Raw genomic sequence first — 19650 nt, forward strand, 5'->3', positions numbered from 1 at the left:
CACAGGATTGTGAACAACATCTCCCCCATTAGATGCTAGAAGCAACCTTGCTGTTGTAACATCAAAAAATGTCTCCAGATGTTGACAAGTATCCTGGGAGAGAGGAAAGGGGCAAAATCGCTCCTGGTTGCAAAGCACTGACCTGAACCATCTCACTGTACAAATGATGTATCAAGGGCCCAAAGAGATGAAGTAACTTGTTTGAAGTAGAATCCAGGTCATCATATAACTTCATTTTATCTCTATAACATACAGGCCACGATATGGAACCCAGAGAAAATGGATGCCCTTTTGGTCCTTACAGTCTCTTAGGAGAGAGAAGGGATTGCACAATTACCTCTAATAAAGCATTGATCAGAAATAAAGTATTACACAAGCAGCAAGGTGTAGAGAAAGAGAATGAAATCTGGATCTGCCATTTATTTTTTAGCTGCAGGACTGAAGCAGGCTTCAAAAACGGGTCTGTGAACGCCTTGTGCAAACTGTAAAGCCCTTTACAAACCTCAGGTGTTACTAAAGATGATCAGGAATGTGATAATAGTAACTATTATGATGATTAGAGTAAAAGCTTTCAGCACTGGGGAGAACCTTGAAGTGGTGACTACGTTCCCGGATTTTCTAATAGTAGGTCAATCCCCCATTCTTCGCCCGACAGGGTGCAGGCCAAGTGCTCCCGCCCACAGTGCCCTTCCCTCTCCTGGAACCAATCCGGCCCTTGGGCCTCTCAAGCCCCGCCTCCCTCAGACTGTGGCCCCGCCCCGAAAGGAAGCAGACCCCGCCCCCTCCGTGCCGGCTGGAATTCTAGCCGCGCAGTTCCTCCCGGACTACGATCCCTCGCCGACCAACGCCGGAGATTCCCGAACTTTTCCGACCTCTTCCCGGCCTCCCTCGGGCGCGTGGGGAGGAGAAGGCGGAGATTGCCGAGGGGCGCTGGCCCCGCCCCCTCCGCAGGCTCGGGCGCCACCCGGCCCCGCCCCCGCCGCCCCACCCCCGCCACCGCCTCCCGCGCGGGCCGGAGGGAGTCTCCCAGATCCCGGTCCCTCCTCCCTTCCCCTCCTCCTTTCTCTCTCCCCGCCTTCCCGGCGCTGCCACAGTGGCGGGCCGGAGGATCCCGGCCAGTCAGCTCGTCCCTGCTCCGAGCCACTCCTCCCCCCACCAGACACCCCTCCCCGCACCTCGGGAGCCCGGACCGCCCCCTTCCTCCCCGGGCCGGCGTGTTGTGAGGGACAGTGAGAGGGAGCGGGCGGCGCGGGCCGGCGGGCGAGCTCCGTGAGTGCGGGAGGCGGGGCGCCCGGCAGACCAGGCCGAGAGTCCCGCGCGCGTGTGTTGTGCGCGCGTGAGAGAGGGCGCGAACGAGTGCGTGCCCGCCGCGGCCCGCCCGCCCGCCGCCCCGAGCCGAGGACCCCGCGAGCGCCGAGCGCCTGGAGCCCGTGGCCGAGGGGCGCCGGGCCCGCGCGCGCGCGCACGCACGCACGCACGCGGGGGCGGGGGCAGGCGCGCGGCCGCCTGTCGCGACTGTCGGGGGGCCGAGGCCCAGGGGGAGGGAGGCGGCCTGTCGCGGGTCGCCCGGCTCCCAGAGGCGAGGGGGGCGCGGGCGGATGGCGGAAGGCGCCCAGCCGCAGCTTCAGCCGCTTCAGCCGCTTCAGCTTGGGCCCGGCGCCGCTGCCCGGGGGATGAAGCGGGAGTCGGAGCTGGAGCTGCCGGCGCCCGGAGCGGGAGGAGACGGAGCCGAGCCCGGCCTGAGCAAGCGGCCGCGCACGGAGGAGGCGGCGGCGGCCGACGACGACGGCGGCGGCGGCGGCGGCGGCGGGATGCAGGTGAGCGCGCGGGACGGGCATCCCGTTACGGCGCGGGGCCCAGGGGGAGGGGAGGGGAGCGGAGGGGGGCGGTGGCCCTGGCTCCCGCGGCGTGGAGCGGGGAGGACTCCCGGGATCCTGGGCTTGGAGGTGGGAGGGGGCCGGTCGGGGCCTGGTTGAAAGGGGAGCTCTCCGGCGTGGACGCGAGGGAGGGGACGGGAGGTCCCCGGGGTGACCACGAGGGTCCTGGTTCCTGAGTGGATGAGCGGGCACGACGCGGGGATAGGTGTTTTGGGGAAATCGAACATGGTTGGGATGGATTCCATTTCTTCCAACCCTTAGAGTTGCTTTGGGTGGAGTGGAAGCCAGCCAGGGAGGTCCTGAGTCTGCTGCCCAGAGAGCCGCTGCACGGAGTGGAGGGCGAGGGGGCGGCGGTGGGAGCCCTCCCGGGGAGGAGTGCCGTTTGGGCAGCCCTCGACCCACCCCCCTGGGATGAGGGAGTGGCGTCCGAAGGAGCGGAGTGGAAAGCGAGAGAACTCCTCGAGAGCCCGAAAGGGGATGTGGCTTCGGTTGTGGGTTAAATCACGGGGAAGTTTGGCTGTGTTGTGGGGACAGCGTGGCGCTCAGTCACATTAACTTTTTGGCGCTTTGCTAATGGGCTCTGCAGAGAGACCAGGACCAATCCCTCCTCTTGCACTTTGTCGGTTGCATCTTCTTACACCGATGGCTAGGGCATGGGCTAGCTCTTGAGTGCTCTGGGATATCAAGGGAAATGTAGAGGGCTGTTGGGCTAGCTCTTGAGTGCTCTGGGATATCAAGGGAAATGTAGAGGGCTGTTAAAAGACTGGATTCTGAGTCGTGGACTCCAAGATAAAATGGTCAGATTGGGCAAGGGATGGGAAATACAGGGATGGGGCCATCGACCACGAAACCTTCCTAGGTTTTAGGATTTGGTCTCTGTTCAGAAAATACTTGCTATGAAGTGGGCCTCGGAGTATGGGGGTGGAGGGCTCACATACCAGCAATTGTTTTGACATCTGCCTAATTCTCTTAGAACCATAGAATGTTAGGAGGGACTAGAGACATCTTTTCCAGGGGTTCTTAACCTGGAGAGACTTGGAAGATTCTTATGCAGAACACTTTTTGGTGGGGAAGAGGCAATAGGTATTGTTGTGTGGAGTGGATTCAGGACCTCAGATGATTTCACTACTTTGTTTTATAGATGGGGAATCAAAAGTCCAGGGAAGACTGGTGACTTGCCTAAGGCCTCCCACTTAGCTGGCGGTAAAACTAGAACGGAAAGCGTGATCTTCTAATTCCTATTCCCTAGCTCTCTCCATTACACCGCTCTTAGAAATCTCTGTAGGGCTAAGAGACTTCCTGTGCTCTGCTCCTGCTTTTCAAGGCTCTGCCTGACTTCCTGTTGGAGATGGAGCTGCATGTAAGCCTGGCAAGTTTGCTGTGTGCTTCTGGGTCTCCTTCGCTGAGCCCACTCTGTTACTTCTGTTGATTTGGGTTAAAACAAACAAACAAACCCGACCTTCTTGGGCTAGTTTATTTTAAAATTCTTTTATTTGCCTGCTTTTGTTCTCCATTAGAACTCTGTTAGGCTGAGGGATTGTGAGAAGTAAAAGCTTGAGGCCAGGGGGGAAAATGTAGTGGAATATGGGGAGACGTTAGGTGAAGGGGGTGCTAATAGTGGATGGTCAGGAAGGGAGGCTGGATGTTGGTGCTGTTGAGCCTGTTCTGCTTGGTGTGTGCATATATCTGTGTATGTCTGCATTCATTTATTGTTTCTGTCAATCATAGATACTAGTGAGACTCCTCCCTTCCCTCCTGGGGCCCATTATTTGCTGGTTGCCTTCAAATTGGCTAAGGATAGTAGTATTTGGAAGTGGAGCAGTGCATAGGGACTTTGGGTTATGAAGAGGAAGGAATGGATTAGGTCCTTTGGGTACACATGGGCAACTGAGAACTATCCCACAGAGAATCTTTTTTTTTTTTCATTCTGTGTATTTGTGGGTGTTTTATGTTTCACTATATGCATTTTCATTGTTGTAGTTCCAACAGACCATGTCACACAGGTATTCATATCATCATTGATGTAGTGTCCTGCTTTCAGCTAGCTGTATGGTTCTGGGAAAATCCATCCTTTGGGGGCCTCTGTTTCCTTAGTTGTAAAGTGTTTATACAGGATGATTTCTGAGTTATCTTCTAAACAATATGTCAAGCTCCCTGATCTTAAGGTACTTGATGCTTACAATTTAGATGGGGAGACAACATGGCTAAAAAGTTTAAATAAGTGATTTTTTTTTTTTTTTTTTGTGTGTGTGTGTGTGTGTGTGTGTAAGTTCAGCAGAACAGGAGTAGAGATACCACAGGATAGATGCATGTCAAAAGGCATTTCATAATTTCATAATTTAGAGCCAAAGAGGATTTGTGCCACTGGGTCCAGAAGATGGAGATGATCATTCCTGCTGAAATGGACAAGGAGATATAATTGGGAGTAAAGGAGAAATAATGTCCACGAAAAGATAAAATTTAAGCCTAGATGACCTATACCTACCTCTAGGATGTTCTTGTATCATTCTGAGAATAATTGTAGAATATTTAATATTCATTTAACTAATGCTTATTGAGCAACTCCTATGTGCTAGGCCTTCTTGAAGAGTCTAGGAGATATGGTAGTGCACTAAACAAGATCCTACCCTCATGGAATGCATATTTTAATAAAAAGAGACAGGTAATAAAGAAGTGAACAACTATTAGATGGTGGTAAGTTGCTAAAAATAAATGGAAAGCAGGTAAAGGGATAGAGAGAAAGAAGAAGATGGTCAGGGAAGGCCTCTGTTAGGTGACCTTTGAATGGAGTGAGGGGATGGGCCATTCAGATGTTTGAGAGAAGAGGGCTCAGGTAAAGGAACTGGGTACTGAGGCAGTTGCATCTTCTAAACTTCTAAAGCTACGGTACTGACTGTCTCTTTAATGTCCTGGGATAGAGACTGGTGTAGCTGGAGCAGAAAGAACCGAGGTTTGGCAGCCATAGGAGAGGATATAAAAAACGGTGTAGAAATGCTATAGGCCATATGTAAGTAACGCTTTAAAAATCCTTAGTGCAGCCAACCTTTTTGGTATATGGGCTATTATTTACTAATTATTTTCTTAGGAAACAAATTTATTGTCTTACAATTCTGACATTGAAAGTCCAAAGTCAGTGTCCCTGATTTAAAGTTAAGATGTCAGCAGGGCTGGTTGCTCTTAGGGGCTCCAAGGGAGAATCCATTCTTTGCCTCTTCCTGCTTCTGGAGTCTGCCCCAATCCCTTGGCTCATTGGCTGGTGGCAATACCGTTCTGTTCTCTGCTTCCATAGTTACATGGCCTTATCTCTGTATGAGTATGTCTTAAAGCATGCGTTTTTTTCTTGCAACTTAACACAAATAGAGTTTTTCTGAGCTCATAGTTCTTTTTGGAAAGGCTTCTGACAGTTTAGTTGATAACAGAGCCCTACCTTGTCTCCTTTATGTATTTATTTTTTAAAAATAGGTTTTTATTGATTTTAGAGAAAGAAAGGGAGAGGAAGAGAGAGACACATCAATGTGAGAAACACTGATGGACTGTCCCCTGCATACACACTGACCCACGATCGAGCCTGCAACCTGGGCATGTGCCCTGATCGGGAATCAGACCGATGACTTTTTGGTGCACAGATGATGCTCAACCAACTGAAGGGACCCTCTTATCTCCTTTATATTGATGCTTAATTATGCATCATATATATTGTCCCTCAGTTGTGTTGTTGTTCTTGTTTTCCTGTTGAGACCAAAAGCTTCTAGAAGATGGGAGCGGTATTTTCCTTGTGTTTATTTTATTTTATTTATTTATTTTAATATATTTTATTGATTTTGTACAGAGAGGAAGGGAGAGAGCTAGAGAGTTAGATACATCGATGAGAGTCATTGATCAGTTGCCTCTTGCACACCCCCTACTGGGGAAATGCCCGCAACCAAGGTACATGTCCTTGACTGGAATCGAATCCGGGTCCCTTCAGTCCCCAAGCCGACGCTCTATCTATTGAGCTAAACCGGTTTTGGCCCTTGTGTTTATTTTATTTTAAAAATTATTTTAAAGATGTATTTATTCTTAATGCCCAACACTTTTGGGTACATAGCAAGTGCTCAATGCCTGTTGAGATGAAGTTGAAATTGACCTTTTTATTTATAAATAATTAAGGGATAGAAAAGAAATTCAGGGGTGAGAGTACCTTCATGAAATTCTCCAATTTTTTAAATGTCAAAAGATTACCCCTCTCCCCTTTATTTTACTTTGAAGGATGTTTATTAAAGCTGGGGGGTAGTGAAACAAATGAAGGGCTTAGAGTGGAAGAACCAATAGGGGAGAGCCTAGGTAGGCGGCTTTGGCTCCCTGGAAACGTTATAGGAAAGAAGTAGGCCCCAGCAGGGCTGCGGTTAGCTCACTGGGAGTCAGAGAAAAGGGAGACAGAATCTGCCCTGGAGACAGATTTGGGGGATTAGCCCAGGACAAGCTGCCACTGCCCATTGCTCCCTTGGTTGCAGGTCTCATGGGGAGAGAACAGCAAAAATGCACCCTTGAGAGGGAGAAGAGGCATGGGCATACTCCAGAGAGAGCCCGCCAAGATTAACCTTGTTTTACAGAAGGAAGTTACTTATTGGGTTAATTTTACAAGGCTGCTTACGAAGTGGAGCTGTACCTCTAAGTTGGAGATTCCAAAGCTGGACCCTGTTGAATTACTGCTACTGAGCTTTTGGAGTAAATTACTACTTCCCAGAGTGGACCATAGAGAACAGGAGAGAGTTGTTGGTACTTACGTTGTAATCCTTAGGCTCACGAGGGGAGAGGGGAAGGGCTGGTCCTACAAAGGGCAGGATCCAGAAGTTTTATGTGGGTGGAAGAGGAGTCAGCACTACCCTGGAAATAGTATAGAAACAGAGAGCCCTGAACCATGGAGCAGGAGGGAGGAGAAATCCAACTTGAAAACTGGAATCGGGTTTAAGAAACAACGTTGTTAAAGAGGGTACTTGGCGACATTGTACTCTAACCTGGTGGAAGATTCACTGCATAGATTTCAGAGGCTCATTTCACTTTATGGAAGTCTGATATGTATGAAAATTGGGCTTTCTAAGACACTATTGAATTTGCTTATCTGTTCCAATGAATAAAAACAACAACAATTCAATTTTGTGTAACTCTCCAGGAACTTAGCTGCTGTATAAGGCAAGGTGCACCTAAAGTATTACTTACAGCTTCCAGCAAAATTCTTTATGGCAGTGAAATGTTGGCCTGTGATGGCTGTATGGCTGAATAATTGCTTCTGACCATAGACTCATAAATCCAAGGTAGCTAAGTGGGTTCAGCAGTTCATATTAATTGTTGATTCTAGTAGTAGGAAGACTTTTACCTGGTCTCAGGGGAGGGGCTCCAGGTAGCCTGTAATTGCTATGTGGATGCTGTATTTTTTTGAAATAGTTTATCTTCCCATTTGCTTGTTTCTGGTTTTTTTTTCCTACTAGGTGGATGTATCTTGGGACTCTTATTTGGGTATTTAGGTGCTGAAACTGAATATAGTGCTACCATTTGAATAGAGTATAAAAGTAATGTTTTTTCCTGCCCTGGCCAGTGTTGTGCCATATACCAAAAGGTTTTTGGGTTCAATTCCAGTCAGTACACATACCCATGTTGCAGGTTTGATCCTGGTTGGGGTGTGCACAGAAGGCAACCAATTGATGTTTCTCGATTCCATGTTTCTCTCCCTCTTCTTTCCTTTCTCTCTAAAATCAATAAAGAACATATCCTCAGGTAAAGATTAAAAATAAAAACATAATGTGTTTTCCTTCCAAGTAATAATCATTAATAATCTCATTAAAATTCTTGAATCTCTCCTTGTCTTAATCTGCTCAGTCTGCCATAATAAAAAACAATAGAAATTTATTTCTCACAGAAATTTAGAGGCTGGAAATCCAAGATTAAGCTGCTGGCAGACTCACTGTCTGGCGAGGGTTGTCCTCCTGGCTGACAGTCAGCTGCCTTCTTTCGGTGTGCTCCCATGGCCTTTCCTCGGTGTGAGTTCCTGGACAGAGAAAGATGTATCTGTTCCTCTTCTTATAAGGGCACTAATCCTAGCACGAGCGTCCTATCATTATAACTAATCTAAACCCATTCACCTTCCAAAGGCCCTACCTCCAAATACCATCACATCATGGGCTGGGGCTTCACTAGGTTAATTTTGGGGGAACACAGACATTCAGCTCATTACACTGCCAGAGTGATAAATAGTATTGCAGATGCAGAAACTGAGGTATAATCACATAAAAATGACTACATTAAAAAAAAAAAAAGCCTCACAGAGAAGACTGCGAATGTAAAACTGGGAATGTTTTTGAGAAGGAGAAATTCAGGTCTCAATTCAGAGAATTGTTTTTCAGGGTGACTCAAGAAATTAACCCGAGTTGAATTTGTTTTCCATCTCTCCCATTTCCTAGCCACCTTGTTATTTCTTTCTCCATCACAATGACATATGAACTCAGCAGAAGCTAACTAGAGATTTAACTTTCATTTTGATAGAAAGCAGACTGGTGCGGACAGGCCTCCAGATTACAGGACTGTGGGAAAAGATAGTCACTATATGACTTAGTCTAAGCAAGAATGTCACTCTAGTGAATTACTAGTTTGACATCTTTCAGGCTGTCAGCTTGATGTCAGGTTTTAATTGTAGAAACAATGAAGACAGTCATTATAATGAGTACATTTGTTTGAATTTTTGTTGATATGCATTTGTAAAGCATAATAAACATCTTTATTCTAGGGCAGATGTGCGCTTCCTTCCAAAACAAGAAGGAAGAGCATCAGGGATGATGGAAAGGAAATCGCAGTAATTGGAGCAAACAGATGGAGTGAGGGATGGCGGCTGCATTTGGTGTTCTAGGTGGCCCCTAGGAGTATCGAGTTTCTCATTCTTCTCCCCTACAGCCCCAAGACAAGCAGCCAGCTTACATGACTAAGGTTTCATGATCTAATCCATCACAGATCAGCTTGAATAAACCCATTGGCTGCCGATGATCTAGTTAGGAGGGTAATGCAAAGCTGCTTGAGCTAGGATTGGGGCAAATCGGATCAGAACTGCCAAGTGAATCCCGGACATATTTCTGTAATTTGGGAGGGAATGAGAGGGGGGGAGAGAGAGAAGGAGGGAGGGAGGCAGGGAGGGAGGGAGGGAGGAGTGGGAAGAAAAAGAGAGAAAACAAGAGCTGCTATGCATTTTCAAATGTGTTAGGGACTCTGAGAGGAAAGTGCATGAAGGATTTGATATATTTCTTTGGAAAATATCAAATCCTCTTGCTCTTATTATTTGAGTCTGAACATTTTTTTCAGGAATGACCTTTTTTAGTAGCATTTGGAGATTCCAGTTGTGATAACTCAGGTGTGACTTCACTGAGTGATGCCTTATTCCAAAATAAAATGATATGGGTTCCCTCTCAGTTTTTAAAAGGGAGATACTATTATTACTATTACCGGTACCATTATTATTACCAACCTTAACATATAATTACATTTGTTGTTCATATATACTTGAAGTTTGGTGTAATGAAAGAAATACATTTCGAATTTGTCATATTTGGGTTTGAATTCTGTTACCAACTGAATGACCTTTGGCAAGATTCTTAACATCTGCACTCCTGTTTACACCTCTGTGAACGGGAAGAACTAATACATACTCTAATGAGCGGCTGTAATGAATAACCGAGATTATTTAAAGTGCCTATCATGGAATCCAGCAGTAAATGTTTATTTCTTGCCTCCGTAAGCCTGCGGTACAGCACTCTGAGTTCCTGCTTACTGCCAGATCAGCATGGTGTGGTTAATGCACTTTCGATTAAGTGCCAGAGTTGGGAACTACTAGAGATGAGCAATGTGTTAAACTGGGAAACCTAATTTGCTGGTCATCAGGGTAGAGGAGGAAAATGGATTTGGTCATGTGGTCTCTCCCTCGTTAGAGGAAGAGGAGACATTGGCTAAGGGCTGAAAGGACTACTGCGTCAGGCACGTGGACAGTTCATGGAACCTGTGGGATCTTTCCTGGGGGTTAGCTGACTGTTATACACCGGCTGCTTTGGTGGTATATGTTTGTGTTTCAAACTTTACAAGGTTTGTTGGTTAAATACTTTGCATCAAATAGATGGTATCTTTTGCTCTCATTTTGGTTTGTGGGAATTAAGTTGGGATGCTTTTGTCTCTAGCATTCTCTTTGTTTCTAGTGTCTTTAAACCCACCCTCTACACCTGTGGTTCTCAAACCTTCCTAATACCGCGACCCTTTAATACAATTCCTCATGTTGTGGTGACCCTCAACCATAAAATTATTTTTGTTGCTACTTCATAACTGTAATTTTGCTACTGTTACTAGTCGTTATGTAAATATCTGATATGCAGGATGTCTGACTTTTGGCAACCCCTGTGAAAGGGCCGTTCGACCCCCAAAGGGGTTGAGCCCACAGGTTGAGAACCTCTGCTCTAGACTATTAACAGATACATCCATCTGAAAGAGCGTAACATCATTTGATAGTTTGTCTTTGACTTCAAGATAAAGTCTGTTCTCTTGTTTGGTCACCAGGTCCTGATTTCTGCCTGATTTCCTAGCCTCACCTCTTTCTACACTCCATTTCCAAGTCCATGTTCAGAGGCTTGTAGTTTTCTGAGCACACTGCCACCCCCAGTTAATTCTTGCCTCTTGTTCATTCCTTCATCTTGCAGTTCCTGCCTCCCATCTCTCATTTGTAAGGCTCGATCTTCAAGAATCATTTGGGATATTGATTCCTACTGGATGTCTTTTGTATTGGCTCCCTTCCCTCCCCCATTCCTTCCTGCTGGTTTCCAAAACATGTAATATCCATACTCTGCTTTAAGACTTTTTAGATTAACATTTGCTCAAATGTCTGCCCTTCCACCCCTACCCAGACTGTGAGGTCAACAGATCCTTTGGAGGTCATAGGACTTAGCACTGTGCCTGGGGCTGTGGAGCTTGTGAACTGAACTTTTGTCTTTCTGCTTCTCAGTTGGGGCCTGCAGATGGCTTTACTTATTTCTCCAGATTTTCCCCGGCAGGGGAGGGGTGGGGGTGGGTGAGGTTGGGGGAGAAGGTCTGGCCCTTGGTCTGCTTTCCAGCTCAAGTAAAGGGTGGGTGTTGTGGGATTTGTGAATGGTACCTGATCTTTTCATTGATTTCGGGTTAAAGGTGAGAGAGGGGGTCTTTGAAAACAGAAGCCAGGGTGGAATTTAACTGCTGAATGTGCTGGGTGGGCATGGCAACCTGATGTTTAGTTTCTTGCGCTCAGATATTAATTGCTTGCACGTGTGTATGTCTAAAAAGTGCCTTTGTGATGGTGTGGTTAAGGAAAATAGAGGACCCACACAAGTAAAGGGCAATTAGAGCTAAACTGTTCCAGTTCACTGGAGCAGTCTGTTGATCTGCCTTCTGCATGCTGCTGAGAGATTCTGGAGTGTTGCAGTTGGCTCTCTTACCACCATTTGGGACTGTGCCCATTTGATCAACAGTGGACCTTAACCTTTCCCTTTTCAATCGATGACTTTCATAAGCTGTCATAGCTTGTTTTTATGGATGCAGGAAAAATACCAAACTGAGATACCTCACAAATACAAGCTATTTTTCAGATTGTACATTAGATATACTTGAGAATGAGGAAGTTTGATACATTTTTTTAAAATCTCACCTTTGGAGATAGATTCATAAAAGAATTTTACAGGAATCATTTCTCACTGGCCCTTGTTCTCCCCTCCTCCTTCCCTTTCAGCTTCTGGTTTGTGCTCTCCTGGTCTCTTGCTAGTTTAGTTGGGCCTGTTTAAAGGCAAATGAACATGCTTTGTAGTGCCTCTGGCTTTTGGATTCTGAATGAAGCAGGTTCTGAGAAGGGATAAGAGGGAAGGAGGGAGGGAGATAGAGAAAGGGGGAGGGTAGGAGAGAGTAATATCACTTCCTTGTGACGTGATCTGCACATACGTGGCATCCAGAAATTTCAGCTGAGGATTCAAGGCACAGGACACATGATAAATACCACTTATGAAGTACAGGACAATTTTGAATCGCCAAATCATAATGGTCGTGTAGCTGCTTAAAAACCTATTTTCTCAAGTGTGGGAATAGAACCTTTGAAATTTAGACTTCCACTTGGGTGTGTTCAACCACAATACTTATTTTTTTTAGGACCTAAGTCCCCAGATAATACCCTGGTATGTGGGGTTTTTCCCACGTAGAGGACAATTCCTTGGTTTCTCCTTTGCAGGGGAAAAGAGGTTTTACATTGAGTATTCCAGACATGTGGTTTTTGAGGAGGCATACTATTTATTTTTCTTTTTGGCCACATTGATTTTGTCGGATTCTAATTGGGAATATCACAAACAAAGCATGATTTATCTGGAGGGATGGACGGCGGCAGCTGTGGGACTCTCAGCTCTGGGATGTGGGGTGGGGGCAGAAGCTGTACTAACAGAACTAGAGGTACTGCAGACATTGTCTGGGGGTGCTCTGGGGTTTGCATGTGAGCTCCAGCTATTGCTTGGGTGGGAACACTTTTGGAACAGGCTCATGGGGAGTTCTTCCAGATGCTTTATTTGGGCAGCTTTCCTTCTGCAGATCGGAGCTGTTTGGAGGAGGGAGTGTTAATTGCTGTCAGCCAGATGATTTCCAAAGCAGACCTATGCGGATTTCATTTAGGAATCTATTTCAGGGGTGTGTGGCTTATCCTGAGTCAAGAGGACCTTGGTTCCTTTTTCCTGGAAGTTGGTGGGCTACTGAGCCTGCTCTATTTATCTTGGACCGTTAAGCAAGTAGAAAAGCAGCTGCATAGAGTCCTTGTTGCATGGAGCTTAGTTTCATAGGTCATTCTGTCTTGGTGGTTTTTATATAGTCACAGTTAGGACCTTACGTGTTTTTTCCCCCCTCTGCAGTTCAGTGCGCCACAAAAATTCTGAGGAGAGTAGGTAATAATTTTGGGTAGAAAGCAGGAATTGTTTGGCTCCTTTCTCCACTTTCTTACTGAATTCCTCCACCGCGCCCCCCTCTCCCCTCAATCTTTTGCAAAAAGAATTTGCAAATGAGTTTGCTTATCCTCTCATCAGACTGGCTTGTCCCCAATCAGTCTGAATATGTGTGTGGCTTTGACAGCTTTCACCTGCTATTTCTTGGTTTCCCGGGGATGGGGTAGTAGGACTGTCTGATTTTAAAGCAAGAACTGGCAAAATTGGAAGATGTTTTGTGTTGGCTCCCAACACCCACAATGCTTTACTCATTGGTTTGCACCTCATACAAGCTTCCAGGAACACAGTCACTGTCAGTGGCTGGCACAGTGGGTGTGAGGACTTTGAACTTCAGGAAGTCTACACAATGGCTGCCTCTCACAGTGGGAACTTTGGCAAAGCTTACCGGGAGGTGGTAGCACTTGTTTGGAAAGTGTGTCTGTGGTTTTATGCTGGGCATCTCTGTGAGAGAGGAAGAGGCAGACTTGTTTCAAAAGGATGGTGAATAGTACCATACAGCTGTCACTTATGTGGCCCATTGCATAAATGTTGTGTTTGCTATCCTCATGTACAAACTTTATTGTATGGCTTGTATGTTGTAATCACAGTTTGACTCATGACTTTTAATAAGCTGATTTGGCTAGTTTTGATATCATCCTAGACTTTGAAGTGATGCTGTGTTGAGCTTAGAGGTTAATATTTCTGTTGGCTACCTTGTCCCCATTCCCAGCTGCTGCTCATTATGCATTATAGACACATCCTTGTCCCCCTACTTTCTGTTCTAGGTCTTTGGCTGCTTGTTGTCATAGTAGATCTTTTTGCAGCAACATTTTAGCTCTGAACTGGCTGTGTTTTACAATGTTAAAAATCAATGGGTTATTGGTGGCCTTACAAAAAAATGCTATCAGGGACCATTAGACATTTTTGTCAGCGGTATAAAAATGCTGTGATGAACAGATACCTGTGTGTCTGTCAATGTGTATGTGCAGTTTTCCTTTATGCTCACTTTGCATTTCTCTCTCTGTGCGTAGTTTGGAATGTTATCCTTTAGATTTTGCTTTTTATTTCTGGGAAGCCTGTTTTAAGACCATTTATATTTTATTTTCTTGCGTTTAGTGTGGGGGTCACTCATTCTTTCTGGATTTTGATTTACTATGAATTGTTTTCTGCTGTGTTAGTTTTAGGCAAACAGTAAATACTTGTTTGTTTTATCAGTATCTTAGAGTTTAAGAAACCTGAAATATTTGACTGGTACAGCATCATGTTTTAAGGAAGGAAATTGTGTACTTCAGGTATACCAACCTGTTTTCATTGATTCCTCTTTGAGAAATAATAGTTATCATTCTGGGGGGAAAATGTCAAGCAGAGTTTTCTTAACTATTTCATTTTACTTTTCATAAGCAGATGCTGTGACTCAATTCATAAACAGGCATTTAGTGAAGGATTTCCCTCTCATCCCTGTTCCTTATCTGCCCTATACCCTGTTAATTAACAGAACGAGTACCATTGTTGTTTGTTTTTTTAAAAATTTTTAAAAATATATTTTATTGATTTTTTACAGAGAGAAAGGGAGAGAGATAGAGAGCTATAGAAACGTCGATGAGAGAGAAACACCGACCAGCTGCCTCCTGCATACCCCCTACCGGGATGTGCCCGAAACCAACGTACATGCCCCTGACCGGAATCGAACCTGGGACCTTTCAATCCGCAGATCGATGCTCCACCACTGAGCCAAACCGGTTTCGGCCCATTGTTGTTTCTTAGGTTATTTCTCTTTTCCTTTTACACAAACTAGCATATTTGCTACATTCTCTTGCACTTTGTTTTTTTAATTTTCTATATCAGAGGTTAATTTTACTTTTTAATGTAACTAGGTCTATTAATGTTTACATTAATGATTTTTGTTTATTTGTATCATGCTTACAAAAGCTTTTCCTATGTCGGGATTATAAAAAATAGAATGGACTTGCAGATAAACCTGAGTTGGAGTCCCAGCCTTACTACTTCATAGCTGTGTGATTTTGGTTAAGTTATCTGGTTAAGTAAATAAGCCTTAAGTTACTTGGTTAAGTCAGTAGGATTAGTATAAGAATAAAGAGACCAGGTATATACCGTAATGTGCTTATTATTCAGTTCAGGCCTGACACATAGTAGCTGTTCAATATACAAGGTGGGGCAAAAGTAGGCTTACTGAAGTTGGTATAGAAAATAAAACAAAACTACACTAATAAAAGAGAAATATGCAAATTGATTGTAATGTTGCGACACCCACCAGCCAATTAGGAGTGAGTATGCAAATAAACACAACAAAGATGGCAGATTAATTTGCATACCTAGGTGTGGAGTGGCCAGGCAGAGTAGGACGCCTGCTATGAGGGGAGGGGCAGAGGGAACAACAGGAGTGGCGCTTTGGCGGGGAGTGAGGACTTTTAGGCACCTGGGTTGGCGGAAGTGAAGCCAGGAGAAGGAAGGCCTGTTCTTACACGAATCTTTGTACAACAGGCCTCTACTTAATTAATAAATAATAATACAAGAATAAACTCTTGCATACTCACAACTGTAAAGCTACTTTTGCCCCACCTTGTATAAAAGCTATTTTATTATTGTTACCCAGGCCCATGATTTTGTATCCTAGTGCTTTTTTAATTCCTTAAAGGCAGGAACAGTCTCTTAATCTTTGTATCCTTGGCTCCTCCTTCAGTGCCAGGGCTATATGATAATAAAAATTGAGTAAATGTTGAAAAAATATATCAATGTTTATATAATCTACTTTTTCAAATTTTAAAATAATTTTTGTTGCTTTTTTCTATAATCATCTGATTTGAAGTATAGTGACTAAAAATGCACATACAGTTATTAAATTTATATTATATTTTACAGTTTATAAAATACTTTGACTCAAGTCAAGCAGATCCTACAACAGCCCTGAAAGACTGGTGACTCTTCAGATATTGCAAATAGACCTTTCTAAGCCTCATGACTAGGAAGTGGCAAAGATGATGTTTTGACCCAGATCTTGTAGCTCTTTATCCAGTGCCTTTTCCTCTGGGCCTCAGGCCCCTCAGCCCAAAGAGTATAATTGCTGAGGAATGGAGTTGAATATGTACTTTCTTGTCTTCACATGCCATATATTTAATACTGAAAACATTTTACTATTACCTGAAAGCTGATTTATGTAAAACTTCAAGTCAGCATTAAACTCCAGTTTCTTCAATAATTTGGATCAAGCCAGTATTTTGAATTGGGATTTTGCTAAAATTTATTGTGTACTTTAATGTGCCAAGCATTGTATTAGGGACTTTATGTGTTTATCTCACTTTTCTGTAGTTCATATTCAAGAGAATTTAAAAGGGGTAATAGTATATATGGTGGTTTGTTGTTGTGTTGTCTTTCTTTTTTGCCTCAAACCAATTTCATCTATGATTTGAGCAAATTATAGGTCAACAGTAGATAAATCAACAGCTGACAATGGTGGGTAGTATGAAATCGTAATAGCTGAAGCCATCTAGCGGTTATCTGGAGCAGCTTTGCTTCAGTCAAGAAAAGTAGATGATGCCTTCATTTTAATGGGCAAGTGTATCGCAGGCTCAGAGAGAGTATGTGAGAATAAACAATATGCTCCAACATTTGGCATAATAGATTCTTTCATTTTTTTTTTTTTTTTTTTTAACCTGTGTGATTTCTCAGTTTTGTGTATGGAGTTTTTCCCCTTTATTTTTACATTTATTTTTAAAGCATACAATATGTTCATATGGTTATGATTCAAAATGTGCAGCAGATTGAAGAGTAAAAAGTTTCTGCCTGCTGCCCGCTATCTAGTGTCTCTCTTTGCAGGTGATCAGTATGGTTAGTTATTTGGGTATCCTTTCAGAGATAGTACCTGAATAACATTTTCTCCACCCACCTTTAAAAATTCAAGTGGAAGTATTAATATGCATATTGTTCTTTGTTTTTCTCTGTATTTGGAGATAACTTTTATATTTAGATTTTTTTCCCTCTATTTGTTAGGTTTCTGGAATTGGGATTATTCTATTTTGGTCTACTGAAATAACTAGATCTAAATTTTTCTAGGAAGGATGACTGTTTAATACAAGATCTCCCAAAGTTTGAGTCTACATGGTGGTTTTTTTAGAATCATGGAATCACATGGTGGGAGACCTAATTTGCATCTCCATTCTTTCACACGAATACCTTACAAATCCCTGACTGGTGACACCTTTTAAAGATAGGCTTTAAAATATAGTAAAGATATTTATCATTATTATTAAAGGTAGTAGTTTTCCACTAACTCTTTTATTATTTTTATTTATTTTTTATTTTAAATGCACTTATTTAAATGTGTCATACTTAATATGCAATTTTGAAAGTCCCTGGGTTGACATCAAAATATATTCATCTACCTCTGATTTGCTCTTTTGAAATTTGCTATACTTCTTAGCCTCTCAAAAAATTGATAGAAAATTCCCCAGGCCTTAGTATCATTTTCTGTAATGCAAACCATTCTGAAACTGCTTTTATTTTATTTTATTGTTTAAAGTATTACAAATAGTATTTTTTTTTAAAGTATGTTTTTATTGATTCTAGAGAAGAAGGAAGAGGGAGAAATAGAAACATCAATGATGAGAGAGAATCATCAGTTGGCTGCCTCCTGTATACCTCCCTATTGGAGATCAAGCATGAAACCCAGGCATGTGCCCTGACCAGGAATCAAACCATGACCTCCTGGTTCATAGGTCAGGACTCAACCACTGAGCCAAACTAGCTGGGCTAATAAAGATACTTTAAAGAGAAGTAAAATATAGGCTTTTTACCTGCCCCAGCCAGCTGCTCCTGGTTCTTTTTCCCCTAGTGGGCCCATTTTGGGTCAGATAACCTTGCTGTCATTGAGTAAGTAATGAGACTCAGGATCTGCCTTGAGTCATTGCACGTGGCATCTACTAACCACAGTGTGATTTTATTCAGTATGACATCCTTTATACCAGCCATATCTAAAATGCCCAGATTTATTTTGATTGAATGTCAGTGGTGTCATGAGGCTGTTCAGTGAGCCAGATTTTGAATTGAATAGGGAGAAAGGAAGGTCTAATTCCTTATAAGTTTTTTCATCTTGGCAGCCATAATTGTCATTGGTTTTCTTTATCCCCTGTGTTTGTGGAAAGTCCCAGGACTGAGTGAATGCTTTTGATCCCTGGGATATGCCCACTCTGCCACTGAGACTGGATGGGAAGTAAATAGATATGATTCAACAAACAGGGAGTATTTTTCTTTTGCTTACTGAACATAGCGGATTCTAATTTAGACATAGAATTAAGGATTTCCAGCATAGGCTTGTTTCTAGCTCTATTATCCTTTACAGACTTCTGCAATTAAAGATAGGACGTAAAACGTTGCTTTTCAGAGTTGACTTCTGCAATGGACCTTTGTCTCCCCGAGAATATTAGAGAGGAGGTAGCATGCAACCATTTGGAGAATGACGCCATTGGGGATGTCTTCTTGCACTCTAGATGAATGCTGACCTCTATTGTATGGCCATATTAATCTGGCTCACCATACAGTTTTTATGGTCCTAAGGCCTCACTGGAATGTATTAGGTCTACTTGATCTCCATGGCCCTAAGCAGTGAATGGAAGCCGGCAGGGCACCAAATGCTGTGTTGTTTCCCCTATTGCTTCTTCCTTCACACCCGGTATAAAGTTTCCAGGCAATTGTGCAACCCGATAGCAGAAAGCGCCTGTCTTAGCAGTTGAGAGATGGGTTGGCAGGTAGCTCAAATAACTCCATCTTCCTGATAAGAGCCAACTGATCCAGACGGCTGCCCGCTGGGGGTGGGAGCTGTACTGCCAGCGTTCTACCCACCAGGAATGGTGGTGCGGGTCTCTGGTGTTTCAGGACTCCAAGAATGTACCCACGGCAGTTTGAGAGGCCTGGCCAGCATCACTAGGGAAGCAGCACAGTTTGAGAAGCAGATCATATCTACATGAGATTGGTCTTAGGAAATGGTAGCACACAGGAGCAGAAGAAGCACCAGCATTGAAAACCTGAAATACAAACTCAAGAAATAGAACTAGTATTTTCTTAACCTAAAACCCAGTTGAAGAATTTATGAGTCATGTAGGGGCACAGTGATGACTTAAGACTTGCCCGTGCAGTGGGAAGTAGATGTGTACACAGATCATTTCAATACAATGAGGTAATTTCTCTGATCGAGGTGCACACAGAGGAGTGTGTGTCAGACCCTAGTGTTTTGGTAATATATCCTTTGTGTACTACTGTATCAGAGTAATTATCACACTGTAATAAAATATTGGGTTAAGGGGACCAGTTCTGGTGTGAGACTGTCTAGATTCATATTCTGTCTCTATACCTGCGTAACTGTGTCCTTTGGGCAAGTTACTTCCTCTGTGCTTCACTTTTTTATCTATAAAATGGGGTAATAATAGTTTCTACCTCAAGATCATTACAAGTATTAAATGCATTAATATCATAAATACAATGTGCCTAGAAGAGTGCCTGGTCCATGATAACACTACATAAGTGTTATCTGTTATTATGGTGGTTGTCATAGCACCGAGGAGGGTCACCAGAGACCATGGCAAACACATGCTGACCAAGGGCCATGCAGAGTTCAGTGTTTATTGTATTTACCAAGAGATTTTTAGTATTATGTCAGGCATCACTCAGAAGCAAATCAATGAAATGGTTGCCAACTATGCAATTGTGTACAATACACGATAAGAATCAGTTTTTTGGCTTGTCTGGCGTGGCTCAGTGGTTGAGCATCGACCTAT

General features: G+C 43.7%; 1 protein-coding gene across 20 annotated transcripts in view; it reads left to right on the forward strand.

Annotated features, from left to right (window-relative positions):
- Positions 1–1182: 1182 nt before the first annotated feature.
- The window catches only part of RBFOX2 (RNA binding fox-1 homolog 2), a 246819-nt gene continuing 228351 nt past the window's right edge, over positions 1183–19650 (forward strand). For 6 of the 20 annotated variants that reach the window (XR_006742748.1, XR_004991578.2, XM_036458818.2 and 3 more), the window contains exon 1: positions 1192–1817. Coding sequence is in view for 18 of the 20 variants with exons in the window: in XM_036458818.2 (XP_036314711.1) it covers positions 1599–1817 (219 nt within the window). In the remaining 2 variants the exon portion in view is untranslated. Of the gene's footprint in view, positions 1818–19650 lie in introns of all 20 variants that reach the window. The other 14 variants (XM_036458828.2, XM_036458829.2, XM_036458819.2 and 11 more) reach the window with 8 other exon arrangements.

The sequence above is a fragment of the Pipistrellus kuhlii genome, unplaced genomic scaffold (assembly GCF_014108245.1).
Source record: "Pipistrellus kuhlii isolate mPipKuh1 unplaced genomic scaffold, mPipKuh1.p scaffold_m20_p_3, whole genome shotgun sequence".
NCBI classification, from domain to species: domain Eukaryota; kingdom Metazoa; phylum Chordata; class Mammalia; order Chiroptera; family Vespertilionidae; genus Pipistrellus; species Pipistrellus kuhlii.